We start from the raw sequence: 27,607 nt of genomic DNA on the forward strand, positions 1-27,607 counted from the left end.
TATTAGCTTGTTTGCATAGCATGCATGCTCATTGGCTGACAAATGACATGCCTATTAGCTCATTTGCACAGGATGCAAGCTGATTAGCTGGCAGATTACAAGTAGATGACCTATCAGCTTGTGCCATGACTGACTGGAAGATTATACATCAAGTGATATGTCAAATAATGTTCTGGACAAAGAACATGTCCAGAAAAATCCAATTAGATTGTCACTGAGCCAAACTCAAGAATAGAAAAGGAAAATATGGTTAATTGTCATTTAAAAAAAATGTCCCAATGACTTTAAACAATATGACCTGGTCATGGACAGGTTTTCTGAGATTCACCTAAATGGCCTTTGACTGTACATTATATCTGTCTCTTAATAAGTGTCAAGAATAGTAAGAGGATATTGTGATGTGATAGTGGGTTTCTTTAATGTTACTGATTTGTCCTGCTTTTATTTAGTTGCCGGACATTGAAAAGATGATTCGCTCTAAAAGCGCCGAAATCCTGAGGTACCACATAGTGGCCTGCCGTGCCCTCCTGCCAGAAGATCTAATGCAGCCTCGTAACCTGACCACACTTACTGGTGACATCCTCACCATTACGTACTCAGAGGTACAGTGTACCTGATGCACACTCAGTATGATGACTGCATAAGATATATATTTAACTTATTATTTGTTTTCAGGACACTGTTTACATCAATAACAAAGCCAAGGTGGTGTTCAGTGATCTCGAAAGTAGCAATGGGATTTTCCATGAGATTGATAGTGTCCTAGTGCCTCCCAGTTTCCAGATTCTGAGAGACAGGGATCAAGACAGCTCACCGGTATGTCCCCACAGAATAACTTTGACAATATTCATAATTTATTTTTTGATTAATGCCAGTGGTAATAAGCAAGCATAAAATAATGAAATAATAATGATCGATTTTTATTGTCAAATATTATTTTTTTATTTTAATGTTTTATTGTTTTTTTTTCCCTGAAAGCGTAACCTCTCAGAAGTGGTCAATATCCATGGCTTCAAGACATTCTACAAGCTTCTCGAGGTAAAATAATCAAAAATATCCTTTTTTTCTTCTTTTCTTTTTTTTCTTCTTTTCTAAATGCTCTCCAGTCTACACAAAACTTGGCTTATCCAAGTTAATATTACATTACATGAATTGTTATTTTTAAAAAGAACCCTGTATTTTCTAATGAAATCCACCAAAGTTTTATATAAAGCTTTGTTTGTTTAAAGGACACAGATACATTGAAGTTGGTGATGGACCCACTTCATCAGCCTGTCACCCTGTTCATGCCCACGGACACTGCAATGGCCGCCCTGGCCCAAGAGCAGAAAGATTTCCTGTATGCGATGCATAACCGTGATCAGCTTGCTGAGTATCTTAGATACCACATCCTGCGTGACATAAAGGTTGGTCTCTATCTTGTCAGCGCATTTAATTTTTTTTGGCAAGGCCATGTTGACTCACTAATCCATCATTTAAATGTATTACAATTTATTGTCTGTCCACTAGCTCCTGCCGGCAAAGCTCATGCATGCCAGCTCTTTAAAAACACAGCAGGGCTCAGATCTGTCAGTGGCCTGCATGGGGGAAGAGCATATAGTGAGTACCTTTTGAGATAAAAAGATTTGCCTTCACATTTCTATTTTAGTTTATTTATTTTTAATTAACCATGCATCATGTTGTGTATATTTATTATTCAGGGGGAGCTTTATGTGAACGATAAAAGCTGTCGGATTGTAAAGAGAAACATTGATTTCAATGGAGGCATGATTTATGGCATTAACTGCCTGCTGAATCCTCCGAGCCTTGGGGGGCGCTGTGATTATAAACACACACTTGATTTCACTGTGAGTCCTAAAAAAGTTCAAATTATTTTTATTGTTTACATCTAACAACATTGGCTGCATTTAACTCCACTTTTAGACATGCACTCGCAAACATACAGAGCCCGGGAAGTCACCTGTGTGAGAAAAAAATAATTAAAAATCCGTGGTGACGGTTTTGCAATCCATCCTCTCAGTTTATAAACCGTACTCACGAATTCTTAAACTGTTCTCTCGGTTTAACAAATCGTGTCCACAGATTAATACACCGTATTCATGAGTTCCTAATCCGCGCTGACAGATTTATAAACCGTGCCTTCAGTTTTTGAAATCTGTACCCACAAATTCAGAAACCGTGCCCACGCTTTCACAATCCGTTCCCACAGGTTTGTAAACTGTACTCACGGATTTGTGGCCCCTCCCCCAGTCTGTGCCGGCTGTCCTGGCATTTAATTTACCCCCAACCACATAATACTTTTAGCTACAATACCTTAAGATGACCATTTTTTACACAGTTTCCTTTTCAATTGTGTAATTTTTTATATTTTCTCCAACAGCCTAAGCATACATACAGGCCAATATAGTGCATAAAACAAATTCATAAGGGACAATAAACGTAAATAATAAAATCAGCTCCACAGCGGATTCCAAGTGATCAAGGGCGTTAGGGCGTTACATTTAAACACATTGCAAGAGTTCCGCCAGTATTGGTCACTCGTGCAACGTGAGCAATGACATACATACGAGTGATCGAGATGTAGGGAAGTTAACAAGCGAGAGCATAAAAAATGGACTTAAATTCAGCCATCGTAGTGCATTGTATGATTTGCATAATATGTACTGTGCAATTTGCATCAATGCTAAAGTGATCAGTTCAAATCAATCTACCTTTTTGTTTTCTTGAAAAACATTTTTTTTTTTTTTTTAGTTGGCTTGCAGGTATTGTGGTCGCAGTCGCTCGGAGTGCCCACTTGGAACCAAGCCACAGGTAATTTTCATCTTTATCTGAAGCTAAACCTTAAATTAGTATAATATTAAGAATATGTTTACCATAATGGTAAACCATAATTTACCATATACGGTATCTAGTCAGCTATTATTAGTTTTAATGGATTTAGGACATACTGAAGGGCTAGTCCCATGTTTTTGTAAAAAGCCAATAGCCTTTAGTTTTGTCACAACTATGATCCATTATTTGCTACTATCGGACACAGGTGGGATTGGGGGAGGGACATTCTCAGTCTGGAGAGCGTTTTTTTTTTTTTTTTTTTACGACTAAAATTTTATATTTTTACTAAACTAAAAGTAACTAAAAGTTTTTGTCTCATAAGACTGGCCATTATAAATAGATATACACTACCAGTTAAAAGTATGGGGTCAGTAAGATACATTACTTCTATTCAGAAAAGGATGCATTAAATTGATCAGTGACAGTAAAGAAAATACATTTATAATGTTTTTTTTTTTTACAATGTTTATAATGCTACAAAATATTTCTGTTTCAAATAAATGCTGTTATATTGGACTTTCTATTCATCAAAGAATCGTGAAAAAAAATGCATTACCACAAAAATATTAAGAAGCACAACTGTTTTCAGCATTGATAATAATATGATGTTTCTTGAGCAGCAAATCAGCATATTAGAATGATTTCTGATGGATCATGTGACACTAAAGACTGCAGTAATGATGCTGAATATTCAGCTTTGCCATCACAGGCATAAATTACATATTAAAATAAATGAAATAGAAAGCAGTTCATAATGTTTCACAATATTACCGTTTTTACTGTACTTTTTAGTGAATGTGGCCTTTGTGAACATTCAGTTAATCAGATAATGCTTTTTTAAATCCAGTTCAATTGTGCTTTCAATCTAGGGGGAACAAAAGTGTGTCCTTCCAGATGTTTTGATGTCTAGGTATCCAGGATGTCAGTCAACATGTAGAATGTTCGTATGGAAGCCTAAGTGCTGTACAGGGTACTACGGCAGGGACTGTCTTGGTAAGCAGCGTCTCGCTGTACTATTCACAGTAAATTGTTGTCATATATCCCAGTTCGATTGCTATATGCAGATTTTACATCTCAAAAACCTAATTTTAACTGGGTGTGTAGACTTTTTCTAGCCACTGTATTTAGAAAAACAGTTATTTTGCCAGTTGATGAGCATTATCCTGTTCTGTAGCATGTCCTGGGGGTCCAGGATCCCCTTGCAGTAACCATGGCAAGTGTGACGAGGATCATTTAGGCAATGGCACCTGCACTTGCGATGCTGGATTTATAGGTGTAGCCTGTGAACTTTGTGTGAATGGCCATTTTGGACCGGATTGCAAAGGTAAACTTTTTCAAAAAAATTATATGTATATGTGTGTGCGTATGTATGCATGTGTGTATCGTTGGTTTATTTCCTCTCTTCCTTAGCCTGCAACTGCACAGAACATGGTTCATGTGATGAGGGTCCTAAAGGTACCGGTTCATGTTTTTGTGAAGAGGGCTGGACTGGTCCAAAGTGTGAGAACAAATTAGGTACAGATCTTCTCATTACTCTTTTTGTTTTTGGGTTATATAACAGACTATAGAAAGACAAGCATTACTTTATACTGGCAAGTCCAGTTCACTCTGCATGTATTTCTGACGTTACAGCTGATGGTCCTGTTTGCAATCCGGCTTGCCATGAGAAGGGCGTCTGCATGGAGAATAATACCTGTGTCTGTAAACCCTTCTATGAAGGAGATGGTATCACCTGTACAGGTACATACATGATGATCTCAATAGCAATAGGAATAGTGATGATAAAACAAGAGTAGAAACTGTCCACTAACTTCTATCTGTTCTGCAGTGGCCAATATGTGCAAGTACTGGAACGGTGGCTGTTCTAAGGATGCTAAGTGCAGTCAGAAGGGGGAGAAGGTCAGCTGCACGTGTTTCAAAGATTACTCCGGCGATGGGTTTGTGTGCACACCCGTTGACCCCTGTGCGGATGGTGAAAATGGCGGTTGTCACGAACACGCTATCTGCACCATGACCGGAGCTGTAAGCAGAACTTTCTCTTTCATTATAGCTCTTTAAACTGAATGTGGTCTTTATAAGTGGGGTTTACACATCCATAAGCGTATGTAATGCGTGTTGGTTACTAGGGCAAGAGGAAATGTGAGTGTAAAGACAACTACATCGGCGATGGGATTGATTGCGAAGCAAAGCTGTTGCCAGTCAATCGTTGTCTACAAGATAACGGACAGTGCGAATCAAATGCTAAGTGCACGGACCTGCACTATGAGGGTGTGTATTCTGCATATAACTCCTGCTTTTATAAAAGTTACTTTATTTTTTCATTTAAAAAACTAAATTAAAAAAGTAATTCATTCATATGATGGCAAAGCTTAATTTTAAGCATTATTGCTCCAGTCTTCAGTGTCACATGACCCCTTAGAAATCACTCTAATACGCTGATTCGGGAATAATGCCTGTCGTCTATCTAGGCAGCTCACTAGGTTTTGAAACAAAGTTAACGACCTTTTTCCTTTGTTTAGATAAAACATTAGGGGTTTTCCATTATCGTCCCTCAAAGGTAGTATACAAACTCAACTACACAATGGCGCAGGAGGCCTGCAAAGAGGCAGGAGGAACTATCGCTACCTACACACAGCTGTTATATGCCCAGCAGGTGCCGCTTCTAAAGTAACACAAACATTTTAGGCTGCTGTTCATTTGTCTGAATGTTAACGTGTATCTTTTCTCTTACGCTTGTCCTGCAGGCAGGTTATAACATGTGCGCAGCAGGCTGGCTTGACAAAGCGAGGGTAGCGTATCCCATGAGCTTCTCTAACCCAAAATGTGGCTTTGGACATGTGGGTATTGTGGACTACGGCATTCGCAATAACCTGAGTGAGACGTGGGACACGTTCTGCTATAGAGTGAGAGGTAAAAGTCCTCGTGGGATATTTGTGAAGCTGTTCAATCAGTGTATACAGGCAGGGACAAAGCTTGGGTTTAGACTGATTGTGTGTGTTTCAGATGTGAAGTGCGAGTGTAAAACTGGCTACATTGGTGACGGATACTCCTGTACAGGAAACTTGCTGCAGGTTCTCTCAGCCAGACCAACCCTGTCTAACTTCATGTCTGTGAGTACAGCTTCAGCTATTGACAGAATTACCGGCGATCGTTTTGACAAAAAAAAAAAAACTAATTTTTGCTGTACAATGGAAGTCGATGGGGCAAAGCTTTCTCAAGGGTTGAAATGTGAACCTTGTTTTTTTGTTAAATCATAGAAATGATTTATTTATGGGCATGGTGAATCTTCTAGGATGTATCTGACTGTTCTGTCTTTTTCAGCAAATCCTGAATTATTCAACTTCTGCATCAGGAAAAAAGTTTGTGAATCGCCTAAGTAATATTACTGTCCAGTCCACTCTGTTTGTACCTGATAATGATGGCCTCTATACCAACCAGGTGACTCAAACATCCACCAATTATACTTTTCATTTTTGTTGCCATTTGTTGTAAGTTTAAAGTTAAATGTAAAATAAATTTTGCACAAAAAAATTTAGTGTAAATGTAAAAATGTCAACTCTAAAATTTTCCTTATGTGTTCAACAGACTTTGAGCGGCAGAGACATAGAGCACCATCTACTGGATGGGAGGGCTTTGGTACTTCAGGCACTTATTAACATCACTCATGTCCGAACACGACTGGGACAAAGCCTGACCATCACCAGCATCCCGGATCTGCAGAACCCTCAAGTAATGGTGAGGATATAAGTTACTTCATTACTTAATTTGAGTTATATGGACACACTCTCTTTGATCTGCTTGTCATCACTCTCTTGCCTTCTTTAGACCTCCTCAGGATACATCAATGACCGTTATGTCATAGACTCCGACATTTTTGCATCCAATGGAGTCATCCATGTTCTCCAGGGCCCATTAAAAGCACCTCCCCCTCCACCTCCATCCATCCACCCGGCTCATAAGGCTGGGATGGGCATCGGCGTCCTGGGGCTCATCATCCTCATCGTAGCAGCTGGATTTGTGGGATACAATTTCTACACACATAAAACAAAACCATTCCAGTTCCACTACTTCAAGGTAATCCTTGTTTATGCATCTTGTTTGTGTTCACGTCTATATATTAGGGCTGTCAAAGTTCACTATTTATGGAAAAAAATAAGGTTTAACAAAATTATTCTTCTGTAGTGATGGGAAATTCGGATAATTTTACTGACTCTCTTGTTCGATCTCATCCATCAAAACGAACGAATCTTTATTCGAGTCATTTCGTTCAAGTGGCTTTAAATGTTATACTTTTAACAGCCAAATTCCCCGAACACATCCACCTTTGCCATGTTCATCATACACTGAATAAGAAATCATTATAATGCAGTCAAAAATAATTTACAGGGAACATAAATAATTACTTTACCTTCCGAGTCTTTCGTTCATTTGTCACGTGACATACGAATGAATCATGAATCACCCATCACTATTTTTCTGAACATTATCCACACAAATTATTTTGTGTATTAGATTAATTGCGATTAAATATTTTAATTGATTGACAGCCCTATTACATATACATCCTTTTTGTCTAAATGTGGTGTGTTTATATATAATTATTTGAATTATTATAATGTTAGGAGGATGAAGAGGAAGATGTGAACCCATCAGAATCCAGTCCAAACATCAGTAATCCTCTATATGACTCTGTACCTGCCACAAAAGAACAAACTCCGGCGGTCAGTGATTCAAACGTGAGTAAAGCAGCTTTTTACCCAGAAAAAAAAACAGAACCAGAAACCAAAACGTTTCCTTTATGGTTCCTGTGTTTTTGGGGACAATATGAGAGTGTTCAGGAAACATTCTCTGTAGGCTAGAAAGTAGCAGGTAGTTTTTATTTTATTTTATATATATATATTTATATATATATATATATATTCTACAATTAACCTATACATAACTTTCTCTAATGGTTTTTAGGTTTTATTTTTATGACCATAAACTAACCTCCCCAGAACCTTGCAGGGAGTTTGTGTGTGTGTAAAAATTCTCAAAAGAATCTATACAGAACATTCTATACTTATTTATTTATACTTGTTTTTTGTTTTTTTAAAAAGAACATTTACAAAACGTTCTCTAGTGGTTATTTTAAGGTTGAAAATTATGTTTCCAAAACATTTTGGGAACCAAAAATTGTTCGCTGGCTATAAGTTTATGTTTGGTTAAATGCAGGTAATTTTTATCAGGTTTTACAAGAATATACTCTTTCCTTGAATAAATGTGTTCATATTGATGTTCACTAAAAAATGGATCTGTTTCGTCTTTTGCAAAAGGGTGAAGACAAGCATCAAGTGATTTCCAGTGGATCCTATGACCTTCTACAGGACAGCTGAAATCTCAAAGCCAAACATGTGCTATGTGATTATTTAAATCTCCAGCAACAAAGCAGTCAGACATTCCTGGTGCAGTTCTCTTTGAGAACATGAGAGGACATTGTGAGTCATGGGACAGTGCTAACATAGAAGATCAATCAATTCAGAAATCAGTCTGAATCTACTGAGGTTGTGTATGCACGTATACTTTTGGATGCGAGACAGGAATTGAATGTGTAAATGTTTTGAACTTGTTTACTAGCAGTCTCTAAATTCTTTTGTACTACAGGCATTAATAATGTCCAACACACAATGTTTTAAATAAAAAGCATAAATGGAAAAAATGCTCAATTCACAAAAAAATGTCACAAATGAAATAAAACAAAAACTGTGAAGGTTCTTTCTATGTACTATTTGAAAAAAGTATTTTGGGGTTACAATCTTTGACACATGCTTAATTATCCAAAGCACCTTAAAGTACATCCACCTGAAAATCATTTTCTGTTAAGAATAATGCTAAGAACTTACATGCTTAGGATATTGCCTGTGTGAAACGTTTGTTCAGTTTGCACTCTTGACAAAAGTTGTACACTTTTAAAATAAAAAGTGCATATTACAATAAAAAAAATCTCAAAAATCATTGCCTTTTGGAATTTGAACCAGAAGCCTTGGAAGAAAGTAAGAGTATGCTTTAAGAATTGTGTGAAGATTGTCTGTTATACATTATTTGCGGTGTAACTAGTGTATTTATACCTTTCCTTTTATGACAATGCCGGCCTCTTTACTCACTCTTTTCTGTCTCAAAATGCTTTAAGAAAAAAAAAATACAGTTTATACTTCATAATTTTTTCTTCACATACATGAATTTAAATCTCAGTCCTCTCACCTGACTGACCACCTTGGTTTTGTCGTTTCATTTAATGATGGTGATAAGCTAATTGACCACAAGAGGGAGCTGACGACCACCTATTTGTTAATAGCCTTAAACACGTGTAACTGTAACATAATGAATATGGACTTTTACTTGAGTATGAAAATGTTAACGTATGTATGTGTCGTTTCGGAATATAGTCAATGAGCCCAATTGAAGCAACTTAAGTCGGTTGGTAGTACTATACGCCTCATGGTAGAAACTTATATCTGTAGTTTATCATCCGCTCCACTAGGCGACAGAAGCCGGATTCACTTTAACCCAGAGTCCATTCGAATCACTGTCTATGATTCGAATCAGATGTAGTAGATTAGAACCATTAGAACCTTCAAATGCCACACACCGATCATGTCCATGTGAGTCATGAAAGCACTACATTTCCACATAACACGTTTATCGAAAATGTGATGTGTTAAAGACATGTGTGTGTCACATTAGTCGGAATGTGGTTTCACCCTCGTTAACAACCAAACTGTGTGTTTGTGCCGGTTTGTACGTAGCCTAGAGCAGCAGTTCCTCGCTTTGAAATGTTTGATTAAGGCTGTTTCAACTCGTATTGACATAAATTATGCCTCAAACGTTTATAAAATTATAAATAAGAAGCGTCGTAAATATTCAAGATGAATATATCAATGTAACGTTATTTATTTGGCAGGCAGAGAAAACTTGTCATTGTGCACATGTGATCTAAAGTAAGCACAAAACGCAAAGACAGTTATATTTTAATCCACATTGTGATGCAGAGGAATGTTTTGTAAATCAAGCAATGAAAAGCTGGTTTTGGTGGGTGTGTTCATAGATCATATCATATATAAACCTATTTTTTTACAGTGATATAAACGCTGATATCTATGGGTGTGTTTACGTGCTTGTCAAGCAATGTGATCGATTGCAAATCTGGCCAATGAGAGTTGAGAATGGCAACGCCTCTCGGTCCGGATTCGTTTGTTTTTCCCTAAAGGGCGTGACATATTTTTTTAACCAATGGCAACGCAGAAAAGAGAAAGAAGGGAGTGTTCGTTTAACAGGTCGCTTTCTCTGATCCAAAACCAGATATTTTTCGTCTTTTTTTATACACTTATTTGCACATGTTTGATTAAATGTAAACATTTAGATAAACCATATAATGTGCTTTTTTAGAATCCACTACTATAATTTTCTTGTCACTTTTCCCCCACAATTTTGTTTGCAAAAAGTTTGCAACTTTCTGTAAATAAACAAAAAAAATATAAAAGTATAAATATTATGTCAAAGTACTACCCCCTTAATTTAAGAATTTCAGCTTTTTTTCCCACCTACATTTTTTTTTTACCACCACAGGACAACGAGTGTCATATTATTAAAATACACAAATGTCAGTTGTCTGAGTTTTTAAATCTATCTTTAACATATATATTGCCCTATTTTTTTGCATCTAAATTATATACATTTATTTAATGTATATTATGTTTTATTATAGAGACTGTACATATACTATATGAAGTAATAACTGTGTTTATGTTTCCTCTACAGAATACAGGATGTGTTTGGAGCGTCCTCTGGGACGTGTGGACAGACATTCACTGTAATGATGGACTTCTGCTGATGGACGGGTAAGACTTCTAACGTGTGAATGTTGTTGTTTGGCGCTAAACATGTAGGTTCCCATCATTTTCTTTTTGGAGGGTCACCCCTTTACAAAGCAAATGATGGGAACCTAAATAGGTGGGGAAGGTACGGCGGTTAACAGAAGTACTAGAAATACTTTAAATGAACTTTAATTTTATAAGTTACCTGTATTTTTTTTGTTATTATTACTTGATCAAAACAACCCAGCTGCAGTTTGATTGATATTCAAATGCACATATAAAAAAAAAAAAACATGATATATGAAAATGAACAAGAACGGAGTTATCTGTTTTTTTTTGCAAATTAACTCCTCTGTTATTGTTCATTTTCATATATCATGTTTTTTTTTTTTTTTTTTTTTACTTGTAACTAACAACTAAATATCCCAACTGGGAGGGTGTGCAATTTTCAAAGAGTTTAATTAAACTTTCATGTTATATATTTTTGCATGTATTAGTGTGAGTTAATAAACGTAACTGGTTGTGTACACTTGACACATAATATCTAAATATCGATTAATCGATCGATATAGCCATGAATCGAACCGTAATGTAGAATTTTTTGAGGTATCGGCAAATATCGTATCGCTGGCTGAGAGAATCGATATCGTATCGTGATTACCTGTCCGATTTACACCCCTATAATTTAATAGCATCATCAGAACTAAACTAGGATGAAGAGTATATTGAATTATTACAGTATTACTGAGGTTTAATATAATCTGTCATTTGACACTGCACAGCTTTAGGAATTCAAGTTTTGTAGTCAATTTACATTATTTACATTCAATTATTTTAGGTATAAAAAATGGTGTGATGTCTTCATGTCTTTTGGGACAATAAATATGTAAATGAAGATTGTTTGTGGTATTTTAAAAGTTTACGTTTCTATACAATATAGAGCGCCGTCTTTGTTAATTTCTATCAGTATGGAGTAACCTCTTTGTTGATTTATGTCTTTGCCCCACAGGATGAGAGATGTGTTTGGACCGTTACACCCAGTGACGTGTATTTGAGGGACATCTGCTCAGGCACAGGTAATGCTTCTAACATGTCAGTGTGTGCTGGTGGCATTTAAATGTGTTAACATCATTTTCTTTTTGAAGGGCCACGGGGACCGGCGGACGGCGGCGGTTTTTTTTTTTATTACCCATTTTAATTTTTTTCCAGTCAAAAGCATAACCCCTGCTGGACATCGTGCGGGAGCTTAGGAGAGGGACCATGATCCCCCACACCTCCTCACTCGCACCACAGCATTCATTCATATCACAGAGATCTGGCTGGACTCGAACCAGCAACCTCTGAAACCGTGAGGCAGCGCTCTTACCTGTGAGCCACAAATTTCTTGCTGAGACATGTGCTGGAACTTATATTTCACCTGGATGAGGCCTGTGATTTTACAATAAATCATGCAGAGGTGGGGATTGAACCCATATCTCCAACACAACCTTGTCCACAACTAACGTGTGTTTAGCCACTCGCACCACTGTGGCTTTCACACTGAGAGCTGGTGTTTATGCAACTTTCTTTGATATAATCACAACAATTCAACATAAGCAAGAATGGGATTTGAACTCTGGTCTCCTTGATTAAACCCCAATGCTTTATCAACTGAGCCGCTGAGTCTGTTGAGCTGAAGGGCGTTATGGATGGGTTTTTATTGATAGCTTTGTTTTATTTGAAGGAAAACGTCAGCAGTTTTGGATTTGAACCAAGACTCTCATGTTTGAAGGCAAGTGATTATCCTCTGCACCACAGAAGATCTGATGAGGTGTGGCTTGTTTTTTGTTTCTGTGATTTAAGGACGTGTTTAACCTCTAGCACCACCTTGGGTTTCACATAGAGTGGAGGTATTTTGTATGATTTTATAACAACACAACATTACAAGCTTTAATGGGGTTTGGATTCCTGTTTCCTACATGGAAGCACATCTCTTTATCACTCCCACTGATGTCTGCATCTTTGTTTTTGCTTTTTAAAGACATAGATCACTACATTTCATTGATGTTTACATTTTTAGCAATATGATTTTTTAGCAATTTATAAATATGATTCACCTAATCATTTCTAGCATTATTTTGTTTTTATTTGTATGAAAAATTTCAATGTTTCGACTGTATTTAAGCAACTTTTTAATGTTTTTTATTCATAGGACAGCAGAGCAGAGATGGGAAAGTATGGGAGTGTGATCAAGACATGTCAGGACTCTAACACCGGTGAGTCTACAGCTCTTATATGTAACACTGCTTCATGCAGCTTTGAAACTTTTACCAATCGTTTGTTTGAATCAGTGGTTCAGAGCACATGTCAAACTGGCATTTGATTGCTGCAAAACAATGCTTCGCCACTTCATACTGTTTAGAAACATTTGTTTCACCACTAGGTGGCGTTAACCTGGTAAACTCATGAACCAGCAGCTAATATAGAGTTTTAAAGGAGAACTCCGGTCAATTTTAACATTGAGCTCATTTTTTTGTACATTTGGAGTGCTGTCAGTACAGAGAACAACGACAAAAATCGGTGTTGCCTACACCGTGTTATCCTCTTTTTAAAATTTGCATATAATAAAAATGATGTTATTTCAGCCAGCGCACATACCTGTATTTACTTCCTGTTTTCGGTTGAAGTCCATAGTAATCGATTGTCGAGTTCGGGCGCATGATCGTACGTACTAAACCTATGCGCGTGAACTCGACAATCGATTACTATGGACTTCGACCGAAAACAGGAAGTAAATACAGGTATGTGCGCTGGCTGAAATAACATCATTTTTATTCATATCTTTCACATCTACTGCAGTCAGATTCACCCGTGATCACTCTGAAGGAATCACTCACATGACCTGTGCACTTGTAATGACACATCAAGGATGTTAAGAGGCTAAAAGCAGGTTTAAAACTTGCCCCGTTTAAGTCAACAGGGTTCAAATTTTAAAAAGAGGATAACACGGTGTAGGCAACACCGATTTTTGTCGTTGTTCTCTGTACTGACAGCACTCCAAATTTACAAAAAAATAGTTTATGTTCAGTTTTAATGACAAACGTGTGAGTGTGAAAGTTAATTGTATCTTACTGGCCTGATTAACCAAGCCCTCCTAAAAACACACAAAAAAACGTACAAATTAATAAAACACTTCACATTTAATGTGATTTAATGATACCCACTTTCCCACTCACTACCTTTTTTGTGTTCTCGAACAGACAGAAAAAGACATTCTCCTGCGCTCCGGGTTAGAAGAGGTCATGGACAATCACCCGACACAGTCTAAACTGTGAGCGGTGAGAACGTCTTGTTTTCCCACATGCTGTTTAGGCAAATAAACCTCAGTTTAGGTGACTGTGGTCCCCAGGACTGGATTTGAGCTCTACAAACAATCATCACTGTAGATCCATTCCAACATAAGTCATCTAATAAGAAAAAAAATCAAGAGGTTATTTACCCAAATGTTGCATTGATTTGAAAGTGCATGATCCCATTAATTCTGTATTTAGTCAGTAAAAACAAATTGGAGGACAAATAATTTATCATCCATGACCTGTTTGCAGATTACTTCTCCATGGCCAAACATTTCTGCAATAATCTGCATTGACCGATATTATACTTCACTTAACTGTGTTTAAATGCTGTCTAAAATCATCTCTGGCTCATAGAGACACATTCTCCGCCTGCAATGGCTTAATGAATTATGTTTTGAACAAATCAGTTGAATGAATGATTCTTGAGTCATTCACTTGTTTAGTTACTGAATGAATGTCACTTTATCACCAACTACTGGCGTCTCGATGTAACCTGCAGAAAGAGTCGATGTAAAATCTCCAGCAATAATCTGACAGTCTGTCTGGAACTCAGACACAAAAGTCCCAATGCTGTTGCACTGAATATCAACTTCTGAACTAACTGATGTATTACTATATCTTATCTGCTGTGTGTAAATGTATATATTTCCGTGGATTTCTACCCTTAGGAGGGCAATTTAGGTACAATCCCAATGAAATTCATTCTCTACTACACGACGTGGAAGCTTTTACCATGTGCAGGTGTTTAAAACCCATGTCCTCCTCCATCTGCTGTTTTCATATATTATTGCAGACACACTTATTGTCCACAAGGGGAGCAGCGGACACACTATTCTGGTCTGAGTGATCTCAGCCTGTGTGTTTAATCAGTAAATATACATTATTAGACACAGCATTTTAGTCGTAATATCAGCCATTGCACTGGTTTATAGATTTAGACAGTCATTTTGATAAGTAATGGTTTGTCTTGATCTGTCCTATGTTTAAAATTCCCAATCATGCTTTATTATAAAACACAACAACACGAGGGCATTGTACTTTAACTGTGAACAAACATGATGTATATCATTATAAATAACTATAGACAGACAAACAGCTACTTCAAACAAACAAACAAACAAACAAACAAACAAACAAAAAACTTACAAACAGAAGAACATCGAACCGTATTTTATATCTTTACACTTTGAGCACGTGCCTTTGAGTTCAACACATTTCATCTTTTTACCCCATCAGTTTGAGAGCTGATCTGGTTCATTTTCTAAAACTGTTCTCTATTCTCTATATCCATGTTGCTCTGCTGGTCGAGACCGTGACAAAATCATAGATTTTTCGGAAAATATCGGATATTTCAGCCTCACCTACAACTGGCCGCCGCCTCCATCATGTCGTTTCAAACTGAAGTGCAGTTTTCCATCCGCTCCTCTAGGCGGCGTCAGCGAGTTTCAGGTTCAGCCTGACAGCTTCTGATGCTTGACAACATGACGCTTGTTACAGTGGCCACAACACGTGCACACCGTTTAAACTATATAAACTGCAGATTACAGTGTTTTAATGCCACTCAACGACACATATTTCAGCCCATAAACAAACAAATCCGACACACGCTGCGATAAAGTTCAGGAAGCAAAGATGTCACGCGACTCAACTGTCATGTAAGTAAACTCTACAGATAAAGTGCTTTTCTCTTGCATTATCTTCTTATTAAGACTTTAAGTCATTATTCTGTGCTCTTAAGTCATTATTTACGGTTTTAAGTAGTAATGTGTTGTTGCTTTCTTCTGATATTTCATAGCAGGGCTCATGTCATTTTATTTAGATTCATATTCTGATGATTGAATGTTGCATTTATTGTGACTATAAAATGAACGAACATGAACTAAAACGCACTAAACGTTCATTTTGTTGTGGTCTTGAACGTTAAGTCTTGTTATTTGACAGTTATGAAGGCTATAATGAAGGTCATCCTCTATGAAGGTTTATCACAGACTTTGTTTACATTCTGCTCTCTTGTTGAACTCACTGTCAGACTTTTAGAAGAACGAATGAATTGTTGTTTTGCAATGGCTTTATAATCTTTGAATGAATCGCCCTCTGATATTCATATTATGAATTATGAATCTTTTTTTTTTTCTGTTGTTGCAGTCTTACCTTTAGTAATAATCTATACGTTAGCTATTAAATAACTAACTATGACCCGTTGACATTTAGATTTGTGATCATATTGTTCTTTATTAATTGTTTATGGTGAATTAAACCTCATCATGACCTTAAAAGTTCTGAATAATGTAAAAATCGCATTGAACAAAAAAACATATGTTCGTTCTTTTTTGGTCAGCACTCACAACTGAATGAGGGTGTTTGTTTCTATTTCTTATGTTCCTGTAGTTCTGGGGCCTGTAAGACAGTGACTTAATTAAAAGGACAGTAGATTAAACCAAAATATTATTATTGATGCAGCATTCATACTGTGTATTATATATTTTACACTGTACAGCTTTAGGACTTTAATTTATGTAATCAATTACATTTAGCCTAGCTATTAAATAGACTAACTTTTAGATTGTGATGGTTTAGTTATTCAGTATGTAGTAAAGTTTGTGTTTATGTTTCCTCTACAGAATACGGGATGTGTTTGGAGCGTCCAGTCATCAGAAGCAGAGCTCTGGGACGTGTGGACAGACATTCACTGTAATGATGGACTTCTGCTGATGGACGGGTAATGTATATGTGTGTGTTACTGTGTTAAACATGTAGGTTCCCATCATTTTCTTTTTGAAGGGCCTCCCCCTTTGAAAAGCAAATGATGGGAACCTAAATAGGTGGGGAAGGGACGAGGGGGTGAAATTTTTATATAACTATTTTTTTTTTTCGTTCTGTCCAAAAAGTATAACCCCTGCTGGTGACTGTGCCGGAAGCTCCGGGGGGAGACCGCTCTGGTATCCCCCTCCTTTGGGCGCGCCACTCACACACACACCACATTCACTCATATCGCGGAGATCTGGCTGGGATCAAACCAGCAACCTCTGAAACCGTGAGGCAGCGCTCTTACCTGTGAGCCACAGATCTCTTGCTGAGACATGTGCTGGAACTTCTATTTCACTTTTCACCTGGATGAGGCCTGTGATTTAAAAGCTGAACTGGGGTTTGAACCCTTGTCTCTATCTCAGCCTCATCACCAGAGAGTGTGTTTAACCACTGCACCACTGTAGCTTTCACACTCAAGACTGGCGTTTCAGGCACTTTGTTGGTTATAATGACATTAATTTAATGTAAACAATAGCAGGGTTTGAACCCTCGCCTCTATTTCAGCCTCATCACCAGAGAACGTGTTTAACCACTGCACCACTGTGGCTTTCACACTCATCGTTGGAGTTTCGGGCACTTTGTTGGTTATAATGACAACAATTAAATGTAAACAATAGCAGGGTTTGAACCCTCACCTCCAGAGAACTTGTGTTTAACCACTGCGGCTTTCACACTTAAGGATGCACCGAATTAATGTGTGCAATAGTGGGGCTTGAACTCAGAACTCCATATTTAAAACACATTGCTTTATCCACTGAGCCACTGACTCTAGAGGTAGTTAATGTGAATGAAAAGCAAACAATTATGTGCTGAGCCACAGAGTTTTTTTTTTTTTTTTTAAGAACAGTTTCCTTATCCAGGCTTGTATTAGGAGTGTTCGATTTGAAGTGGCGCTGCACAGACTGATCGGTGAATGACATCAAAGTACTGTGTACTTTGATGTCATTCACCGCTTCAAGTTGAACACACCTGTTGTCTTCAGAAAAGCACATGATCCATGACTAACAACGTTGGAATCACCTGATCATTTCTAGCACATTCTCTGTTCATTTGTTTGAAATAAATGTTTATACAGTATATGAGCAATTTCTTAATGTTTTTTGTTTTTATTTATAGGAAAGTAGAGGACAGATGGGAAAGTAAGGGAGTGTGATCAAGATATGACCGGATTCAAACCAGTGAGGCAGCAGCTCTTAAACAGTAAGTTGTGTGTGTGCTTTCAAAACACCGTTTCTTTAAGCTTTTATGAATACTTTGTTTAAATCACTGGTTCAAAGTGTGCATCAAACTGGCAAAGTCATGTGATTTCAGCATAAACTTCATTACACTTTTCACATACACTTTTCAATGATGATCTGGTGAATCCACTAACTAGCTTCTAATATATATATATAAAATATATTTCGAGTCAGTTTTATAATTTAGCTTCCGTTTTTATGACAAACGTGTGTGTGTAATGGAAAAATAAGAGAGTGATTTTTAAATGAAATTGGCCTGATTACCAAACTCCTTTCAAAAACATACAAAATTAATAAAACAGGACAAATTATACAGACACTTCCAATTTAATGGTATTTAATGATTTGTAGATTACATGTAATAGATTACACTTTCATGAAAACATTTGCAAAAGGTGTCATGTCTGGACTGTTCTTACTTGCATTTACACATTTTGACCAGCAGGTGTCTGCAGCATGCGGTGTGTGTGAAACGCTTCAAAGAATTTTTGACGTTTGTGTCTTCAAACAGACATTCTCCCAAGCCCTTAATGAGAAGAGGTCATGGCTGACCACCCGACACGTCTCAAGCCGTGGTACGCCGTCAACGGGGCACCTGACGGTAAGAAAGACTTGTTTTTGCAGATTATGTTTAGGCAAATGAACAACCTCAGTTTAGATGACTTTAGTTCAACCAGACATTAATAATCGATCAGAAGGTCAACTTCATGTGGTAGGATGGGATGAGTACATGCAAGGCTTCAAGCATAAAGATGGTGCGTGCCTCATCCTCTTGTGCGTGGACCTCCTCCCATGATTCAGTTCTCCTGCAAGCCTGTATTTCTTGATCCTGGTCCAGTGAATATGAGGTCTCTGCAGAACAAAAGTGGGTGTTTCGAAATTTGTGGATGTTTTTAAATAATGCACTGAAAATGATGCCCCTTACCTGACCTCACCCCTAAACACAACCGTCACTGTGATGTGAGCAAATCAGGTTAACGCCCTTCAGTCATGGCCTCGTCCACCGATCTGGTAACTCCCATTGCTGCCCTGTAGACACCTATACTTGGGTCCTGCACTGCACATTTTTGTCTCCCTTATTTAATACATCTGATTCAAATCAGCAACATGTTTTCAGAGAACTGCATGAAATGGACTGGGTCTATCAGTTAAAGGGTTAGTTCACCCAAAAACAAAAATTCTGTCAGTAATTACTCAACCTCATGTTGTTCCAACCCCGTAAGACCTTCGTTCATCTTCAGAACACAAATTAAGATATTTTTGATTAAATCTGAGTGCTGTCACTCATATTTTATCATTGTTGAACTATATAACATTGATTAGTTTTATGTGCTCACCTGTTTAATAAAGTACATGTAGGATAATGTTATGATAATGCATAATGTTTGAACGAAACAACAACAGCGTGCAGATAGACATTGCGAACTACACAGTTGTCCACGTCTGTCGCCTTGGTTACTATCAGAGGGCTCTGGTTGCTATGGCAGTACGAGCGGAAACCAGGGACAACGCGGATATGACGCCATTGACGGCGACAAAACGGAAATAAAGAAACATGACGTGTCTTCAAATTAAATTACAAATTTCTCCTGGTTTTAAAGTTGTTGGAAACAGTCGGGATAATGTAAGTACACAACTAAAAAAATATATATATAACAGATATAGTGATTTTTGCTATTTTTAAAGCAAAAAAAGTTACATATTGTACCTTTAACCCCCTAACATCCAAGTGGTGAATATATTCCCCTGCTCACTGTCGCCCTCCTCCATCCATAATAAGCCAGAGCTTCAGATAGAGACATTGAGAACCGCTCAGTATCAGATTTTCCTCAAGGAGGAGCCGGTGAATCCATCTGATCTCCTGCTGTGATAACCAGTTGCAAGATTTAACAGGAGGAGACACCTTTAAAAAAACATTAGCATTATGTTATCATAATATGTGTCATTTTATGTAATTTAACAGTCATTTTGATGCACATTCATTTACATAAACAAAAACAAATTCACATCTACTTTGCCCAACTAAAAGAGAAGATCTTTAGTCCTGTATTTACCTTTGAGTAGTATGTGCTTTTGAGTTCAACACAACAGTTTTACCCTATCAGTTGAGAGCTGATCTGGTTCATCTGCTGAAACTCATAGACCCGTGTTTCTCTGCTGGTCGAAGCCCTGACAAACCGATACATTTGTTCTAAAATACATTAAATTAAATCTCACTCTCACCTTCGACTGGCCGCCATGTTCGTCGACTCGTTTCATTTATTAATGTTGATACACTTGTTGACCACAAGAGGGCGCCTTTGGTAATTTGCCTTATACACATTTAACACAATAAATGAGGACTTTTGTTTGAGTATGAATATGTTAAAGTATGCATGACTTTTTTTTTTATATATAGCCATTGACCAAATATAGCCATTGACCAAATTCGAAACAACCTTGAAACTGCTAACACAATTTGTGTGGCAGAAACTGAAGCGCAGTTTTCCCCCGCTCCACTAGGCGGCGTAAGCGGCTTCACGTTCAGTATGACACCTGCGGATGTTTGACGACATGTTGTTTTGTTGCAACACGTTGAGTATTAGACCGTTTTAAATACATATCCTGAGGTTGACAGCTCTGTGACAGTGTTTTAATGCTACTAAACAGCGCATATTCCAGCCCATCAACAAATAAAACCGACACACGCTGCAGGAATCGAGTGACACGCGACTCAACTGTAAGTAACTACACACAGTGCACTGCATGTCTCTTGCATTATCCTTATTAAGTCCTTATTCTTTGCACTTGCACTTGTACTTGTTATTTAGTTTTAGTTAAGCAATTAAGCATACGTCATTCTGTCTTGTGAGATGTTATTGCAGGCCTCTGTGCGTTTATTCATGCTATGACAAAGTCAGTGTGTTGTTGTTGTTGTTAATGCGTTTCCACGCGAACACTAAAAGTCAGATTTCCAGATAACCCCTATGGGGTCTTTTACCTAAAATCGTGTTTTAAAAGGATGCTCGCTAAATGACAGTAATGAATGAAGGCAGTCGCATCTTCTATGAAGTTTATCACAGACTTTGTTTACATGCTGCTCTCTTGCTGAACTCACTGACAGCTTTAGAAGAAGAAATTAATTGTTGCTTTATCTTTATAAGTGTTCAAATAATCACCCGCTGATGTTCATGATATAAAATAGATCTTTGATGTTCCTGCTGTTTGTTGCTGTGTGCAAGATATTTTAATGTCTATTAAGCAGTGATAACGTACATGTCATCTTATATTTATCAACTATAATTTAGACTAACATTAACATTCTGTTTTCTTAAAAAGTCTTACAATTCAAAACTTAGATATACTGTGTGAAGTAATAACTGTGTTTATGTTTCCTCTACAGAATACGGGATGTGTTTGGAGCGTCCAGTCATCAGAAGCAGAGCTCTGGGACGTGTGGACAGACATTCACTGTAATGATGGACTTCTGCTGATGGACGGGTAAGACTTCTAACGTGTGAATGTTGTTGTCTGGCGCTAAACATGTAGGTTCCCATCATTTTCTTTTTGGAGGGTCACCCCTTTACAAAGCAAATGATGGGAACCTAAATTGGTGGGGAAGGTACGGTGGGCCAAAATTTTTAGTCAGCTAATTTTTTTTTTTGATTGTATAAAGAAGCATAACCGCTGCTGGACATCGTGACGGGGTTCGGGGGGGGACCCGAAACATCCCCGCCCCTTCACACATACGCCATTCACTCATATCGCAGAGTTCTGGCTGGGATTGAACCAGCAACCTCTGAAACCGTGAGGCAGCGCTCTTACCTGTGAGCCACAGATCTCTTGCTGAGAGCATGTGCTGGAACTTATATTTCACTTTTCACCTGGATGAGGCCTGTGATTTAAAAGCTGAACTGGGGTTTGAACCCTTGTCTCTATCTCAGCCTCATCACCAGAGAGTGTGTTTAACCACTGCACCACTGTAGCTTTCACACTCAAGACTGGCGTTTCAGGCACTTTGTTGGTTATAATGACTTTAATTTAATGTAAACAATAGTGAGGTTTGAACCCTCGTCTCTATCTCAGCTTCATCACCAGAGAACGTGTGTTTAACCACTGCACCACTGTGGCTTTCACACTCAAGGCTGGCGTTTCAGGCACTTTCTTGGTTATAATGACAACAATTTAATGTAAACAATAGTGAGGTTTGAACCCTCGCCTCTATCTCAGCACCAGAGAACTTGTGTTTAACCACTGCACCTTTCACATTTAAGGATGCCATTTTAGGTACTTTGTTTGTTATAATGACAACAGTTTAATGTAAACAATAGCAGGGTTTGAACCCTCGCCTCTATCTCATCCATCAGAGAACGTTTTTAACCACTGCACCATTGTGGCTTTCACACTGAGAGGTGTGTTTCACTCATATTAATGGGATTAGAAACTGGACTTTCATGAACAATAGTTCTTTAAATAATCCACTGAACCAGTGTGGTTCTGGCATTGGTGTTTAGATTAGCAAAAGCATCAATAACAATTTAACATGGGATCATGATCTCTCAAGATTGAAACGCAGGATTTTGTCTCCTGAGCCACCAAGCCATGTGACTTAAGTTGTCTTTTTGGACAGTTTTATTGAGATCTTTGTTTAAATAATGAAAAACACTAACTTTTATGAAAGATAGACAAGCATCAACCACTGAGCCACAGAACTTGTAATGTTTGTTTCACTGGAGCATCAATAACAATTAAACACAAGCAATAGTGGGATTAGAATCAAGGCTTTAATGAATGAACGATTATCCACTAAGTTTGTAGTAGTGTGATAATGTTTGTGTCTCTTAGATGTTCAGTTTAATTTAAATACATGTTTAAACGCTTTAACATTTCTGTCTTTCTCATGGAAACAGATTTGCTTTGTTAAAACTACCTTCTGTGATTTCAAGAACTAAAAATATTCTAAACTAGGTGCTGATATCAAATGAGTTTTGTCAAAAATTCATTAGTGGAAATTGTCTCAAAATAAACTGCTGTGGTAAAAAGTGGAGGAAAATGTTCAATGTATCAACAAACCACAAAGTCAGAGATCAGTCATGACACTGAGATATTGAAACAAATCTACAATCATAATTGTCACTGAGAAGGAACTTTATTAATTCTTCAAACTCAAACTGATAAACACATAACATGTAAATAAATAACCTTATTTGCTTATTCAAACAGTTTTTATTTCATTTAGAAAGAGTCCATCAAACCTGCCTGGAAGTCTCGTGTAACCCTGAAGACCTTGATTAGCTGCTTCAGGTGTTTTTGATCAGGTTGGAGCTAAACTCAGGAAAGCGGCTCATCAGGAGCAGGATTAGACACAATTTGAGTCTCTTTGCACCTACTGTTATTTTAAAATGTAAATGCAAATACACTTATTGTCCACAAGGGGGAGCAGCTGACACACTGATCAGATCTCCCTCGTGTGCCTGACAAATTTTAGTTGATATAGCAGTGATTAGTTTGTACATTACATATAATGTATGTCAACTGTCATTTTGATACAGGCTTTAATCAAGTATATTTATTTAATCAAATAACCAATAAATGCATGAAGAGTGATCAATCCCTCCGACCAGGACAGCCACGGTTTAACGTGTTTAAAAAACTCACATAGATCAGTTAGGCTGACTTAAATGTACACTATGTATTTTTTTTTCGCCGCTAGGGGTCGCTAACCTCTTACAATAACAAAGGCGTAGTTTGATGACGCAACATTTGCTAAGAATTATGAATCTTGTTGTCAACGTCAAGCCGACCGATCTAATAATGTTTATGGATGAGTGAATACATCGATGTTTTTATCATGACTGTGATATGAAGCAGTTCGGGATTGCTAAGAGACAGCTATCAGCTCCACACGCGACGCGAGTCCCGCGGATATAAAAGGAATATGGACATTTCATTCTACCGAACTACACGCAAATGCAGAATTACAACTCACAGGTCAGTTTATTAGACAAATTAAACTTGTGAGGTAACGCAGCGCTGTTCCACTTGGTCTAACATTACACTAGCACACTAAACTGCATTTGAATTTGTTGAAATGTATGTGTTAGTTTGTCTGTATGAGACTAGCAGTAAGCTAGATCAACATTAGAATAACATACAGATCATATTCTGACATTTTATCATTGTTGAACTATATAACATTGATTGGTTTTATGTAAATGTGCTCACCTGTTTAATAAAGTACATGTAGGAGCGGTCGAAGTCTCGGACGTGGTGCTCTACGCATCTCGAAAACACAGCGCTGATATTGATTCTTGTTTTAGTTCTCCTTTTTTATCCAAAGTCTGCTTGCCATGGTGCATAATATTTGAACGAAACAACAACAGCGTGCAGATAGACATTGCGAACTACACAGTTGTCCACGTCTGTCGCCTTGGTTACTATCAGAGGGCTCTGGTTGCTATGGCAGTACGAGCGGAAACCAGGGACAACGCGGATATGACGCCATTGACGGCGACAAAACGGAAATAAAGAAACGTGACACGTCTTCGAATTAAATTACAAATTTCTCCTGGTTTTAAAGTTGTTGGAAACAGTCGGGATAATGTAAGTACACAACTAAAAAAATATATATAACATAGATATAGTGATTTTTGCTATTTTTAAAGCAAAAAAAGTTACATATTGTACCTTTAACCCCCTAACATCCAAGTGGTGAATATATTCCCCTGCTCACTGTCGCCCTCCTCCATCCATAATAAGCCAGAGCTTCAGATAGAGACATTGAGAACCGCTCAGTATCAGATTTTCCTCAAGGAGGAGCCGGTGAATCCATCTGATCTCCTGCTGTGATAACCAGTTGCAAGATTTAACAGGAGGAGACACCTTTAAAAAAACATTAGCATTATGTTATCATAATATGTGTCATTTTATGTAATTTAACAGTCATTTTGATGCACATTCATTTACATAAACAAAAACAAATTCACATCTACTTTGCCCAACTAAAAGAGAAGATCTTTAGTCCTGTGTTTACCTTTGAGTAGTATGTGCTTTTGAGTTCAACACAACAGTTTTACCCTATCAGTTGAGAGCTGATCTGGTTCATCTGCTGAAACTCATAGACCCGTGTTTCTCTGCTGGTCGAAGCCCTGACAAACCGATACATTTGTTCTAAAATACATTAAATTAAATCTCACTCTCACCTTCGACTGGCCGCCATGTTCGTCAACTCGTTTCATTTATTAATGTTGATACACTTGTTGACCACAAGAGGGCGCCTTTGGTAATTTGCCTTATACACATTTAACACAATAAATGAGGACTTTTGCTTAAGTATGAATATGTTAAAGTATGCATGACTTTTTTTTTTTTTTTTTTTTATTGCCATTTACCAAATTCGAAACAACTCTGAAACTGCTGCCATTATAATTCTAACACGATTTGTGTGGCAGAAACTGAAGCGCAGTTTTCCCCCGCTCCACTAGGCGGCGTAAGCGGCTTCACGTTCAGTATGACACCTGCGGATGTTTAACGACATGTTGTTTTGTTGCAACACGTTGAGTATTAGACCGTTTTAAATACATATCCTGAGGTTGACAGCTCTGTGACAGTGTTTTAATGCTACTAAACAGCGCATATTCCAGCCCATCAACAAATAAAACCGACACACGCTGCAGGAATCGAGTGACACGCGACTCAACTGTAAGTAACTACACACAGTGCACTGCATGTCTCTTGCATTATCCTTATTAAGTCCTTATTCTTTGCACTTGCACTTGTACTTGTTATTTAGTTTTAGTTAAGCAATTAAGCATACGCCATTCTGTCTTGTGAGATGTTATTGCAGGCCTCTGTGCGTTTATTCATGCTATGACAAAGTCAGTGTGTTGTTGTTGTTGTTAATGCGTTTCCACGCGAACACTAAAAGCCAGATTTCCAGATAACCCCTATGGGGTCTTTTACCTAAAATCGTGTTTTAAAAGGATGCTTTCTAAATGACAGTAATGAATGAAGGCAGTCGCATCTTCTACTGTTTATCACAGACTTTGTTTACATGCTGCTCTCTTGCTGAACTCACTGACAGCTTTAGAAGAAGAAATTAATTGTTGCTTTATCTTTATAAGTGTTCAAATAATCACCCGCTGATGTTCATGATATAAAATAGATCTTTGATGTTCCTGCTGTTTGTTGCTGTGTGCAAGATATTTTAATGTCCATTAAGCAGTGATAACGTACATGTCATCTTATATTTATCAACTATAATTTAGACTAACATTAACATTCTGTTTTCTTAAAAAGTCTTAAAATTCAAAACTTAGATATACTGTGTGAAGTAATAACTGTTTATGTTTCCTCTACAGAATACGGGATGTGTTTGGAGCATCCAGTCATCAGAAGCAGAGCTCTGGGACGTGTGGACAGACATTCACTGTAATGATGGACTTCTGCTGATGGACGGGTAAGACTTCTAACGTGTGAATGTTGTTGTTTGGCGCTAAACATGTAGGTTCCCATCATTTTCTTTTTGGAGGGTCACCCCTTTACAAAGCAAATGATGGGAACCTAAATAGGTGGGGAAGGTACGGTGGGCCAAAATTTTTAGTCAGCTAAAATTTTTTTTGGATTGTATAAAGAAGCATAACCGCTGCTGGACATCGTGACGGGGTTCGGGGGGGGGGACCCGAAACATCCCCGCCCCTTCACACATACGCCATTCACTCATATTGCGGAGATCTGGCTGGGATCGAACCAGCAACCTCTGAAACCGTGAGGCAGCGCTCTTACCTGTGAGCCACAGATCTCTTGCTGAGACATGTGCTGGAACTTCTATTTCACTTTTCACCTGGATGAGGCCTGTGATTTAAAAGCTGAACTGGGGTTTGAACCCTCGTCTCTATCTCAGCCTCATCACCAAAAAACGTGTGTTTAACCACTGCACCACTGTAGCTTTCACACTCTAAGCCGGCGTTTTGGGCACTTTCTTGGTTATGTGATTGCAACGCTTCCACTGATTCTGTGTTGGATGGTTTTTTAATGATAGCTTTGTGATGCTATGATAAACTTAAGCAGTTGTAGGATATGACCCGAAACTTTCATTTATAAAAGGCAAATAATTCTACTCTAACCCACAGCGTTAGTGAGGTATTTGAAGGATCATTTAGATTTATTTCCTGTTGGCTATCAGCCTAACAATGTACAGGTTAAAGAACATGAAACCAATAATTTAATCTACATGTACATGGAATAACTTTCTATTCTGCATATAATTAATTGAAAAACATTCTTGACCCACTGTGCCAGAGATGGCAATGTTATTTTATGCATGTATTGGTAAAGGAGGCTACAGCATCTGGTCCCTATATTCTCTGTGTGACTTTTTTTCTTCAGGTCTGCATTGCCGTGGACCTCCCTCCAGTGGGAAAGCGGTTTGAAGAATGGATTGATGGATGTCTCTCTTACATCCTGGCTTAACACTTAAGACAGGTATAGCAGTTTCATATATATTTATTCATATATATATATATATATATATATATATATATATATATATATATTTAGATTC

At 37.7% G+C, this 27,607-nt stretch overlaps 2 protein-coding genes across 8 annotated transcripts in view; both read left to right on the forward strand.

Annotated features, from left to right (window-relative positions):
- stab2 (stabilin 2) overlaps nucleotides 1–8,818 on the forward strand; it is a 30,247-nt gene extending 21,429 nt beyond the window's left edge. The window contains exons 48-68 of the mRNA XM_081363923.1: nucleotides 450–602; nucleotides 676–816; nucleotides 979–1,038; nucleotides 1,230–1,406; nucleotides 1,510–1,599; nucleotides 1,701–1,847; nucleotides 2,752–2,811; nucleotides 3,702–3,825; nucleotides 4,007–4,156; nucleotides 4,243–4,347; nucleotides 4,465–4,572; nucleotides 4,661–4,854; nucleotides 4,959–5,100; nucleotides 5,352–5,485; nucleotides 5,577–5,742; nucleotides 5,836–5,942; nucleotides 6,154–6,270; nucleotides 6,418–6,567; nucleotides 6,658–6,906; nucleotides 7,455–7,568; nucleotides 8,148–8,818. Coding sequence (XP_081220049.1) covers nucleotides 450–602; nucleotides 676–816; nucleotides 979–1,038; nucleotides 1,230–1,406; nucleotides 1,510–1,599; nucleotides 1,701–1,847; nucleotides 2,752–2,811; nucleotides 3,702–3,825; nucleotides 4,007–4,156; nucleotides 4,243–4,347; nucleotides 4,465–4,572; nucleotides 4,661–4,854; nucleotides 4,959–5,100; nucleotides 5,352–5,485; nucleotides 5,577–5,742; nucleotides 5,836–5,942; nucleotides 6,154–6,270; nucleotides 6,418–6,567; nucleotides 6,658–6,906; nucleotides 7,455–7,568; nucleotides 8,148–8,207 — 2,748 coding nt within the window. The 3' untranslated portion in view covers nucleotides 8,208–8,818. The remainder of the gene's footprint in view (nucleotides 1–449; nucleotides 603–675; nucleotides 817–978; nucleotides 1,039–1,229; nucleotides 1,407–1,509; nucleotides 1,600–1,700; nucleotides 1,848–2,751; nucleotides 2,812–3,701; nucleotides 3,826–4,006; nucleotides 4,157–4,242; nucleotides 4,348–4,464; nucleotides 4,573–4,660; nucleotides 4,855–4,958; nucleotides 5,101–5,351; nucleotides 5,486–5,576; nucleotides 5,743–5,835; nucleotides 5,943–6,153; nucleotides 6,271–6,417; nucleotides 6,568–6,657; nucleotides 6,907–7,454; nucleotides 7,569–8,147) is intronic.
- A 6,654-nt stretch (nucleotides 8,819–15,472) lies between these two features.
- Nucleotides 15,473–27,607, forward strand: part of LOC308689887 (uncharacterized protein) — a 154,247-nt gene continuing 142,112 nt past the window's right edge. For 2 of the 7 annotated variants that reach the window (XM_081363975.1, XM_081363974.1), the window contains exons 1-5: nucleotides 18,896–20,785; nucleotides 21,449–21,546; nucleotides 25,677–25,746; nucleotides 26,406–26,503; nucleotides 27,433–27,528. In XM_081363975.1, coding sequence (XP_081220101.1) covers nucleotides 20,702–20,785; nucleotides 21,449–21,546; nucleotides 25,677–25,746; nucleotides 26,406–26,503; nucleotides 27,433–27,523 — 441 coding nt within the window. In that variant the 5' untranslated portion in view covers nucleotides 18,896–20,701 and the 3' untranslated portion in view covers nucleotides 27,524–27,528. Of the gene's footprint in view, nucleotides 15,676–16,641; nucleotides 16,740–17,944; nucleotides 18,029–18,577; nucleotides 18,668–18,895; nucleotides 20,786–21,448; nucleotides 21,547–21,721; nucleotides 26,504–27,432; nucleotides 27,529–27,607 lie in introns of those variants that run through there. The other 5 variants (XR_014030078.1, XM_081363973.1, XR_014030075.1 and 2 more) reach the window with 4 other exon arrangements.

This window comes from Scardinius erythrophthalmus, assembly GCF_964197995.2.
Source record: "Scardinius erythrophthalmus genome assembly, chromosome: 4".
Taxonomy (NCBI): Eukaryota; Metazoa; Chordata; class Actinopteri; order Cypriniformes; family Leuciscidae; genus Scardinius; species Scardinius erythrophthalmus.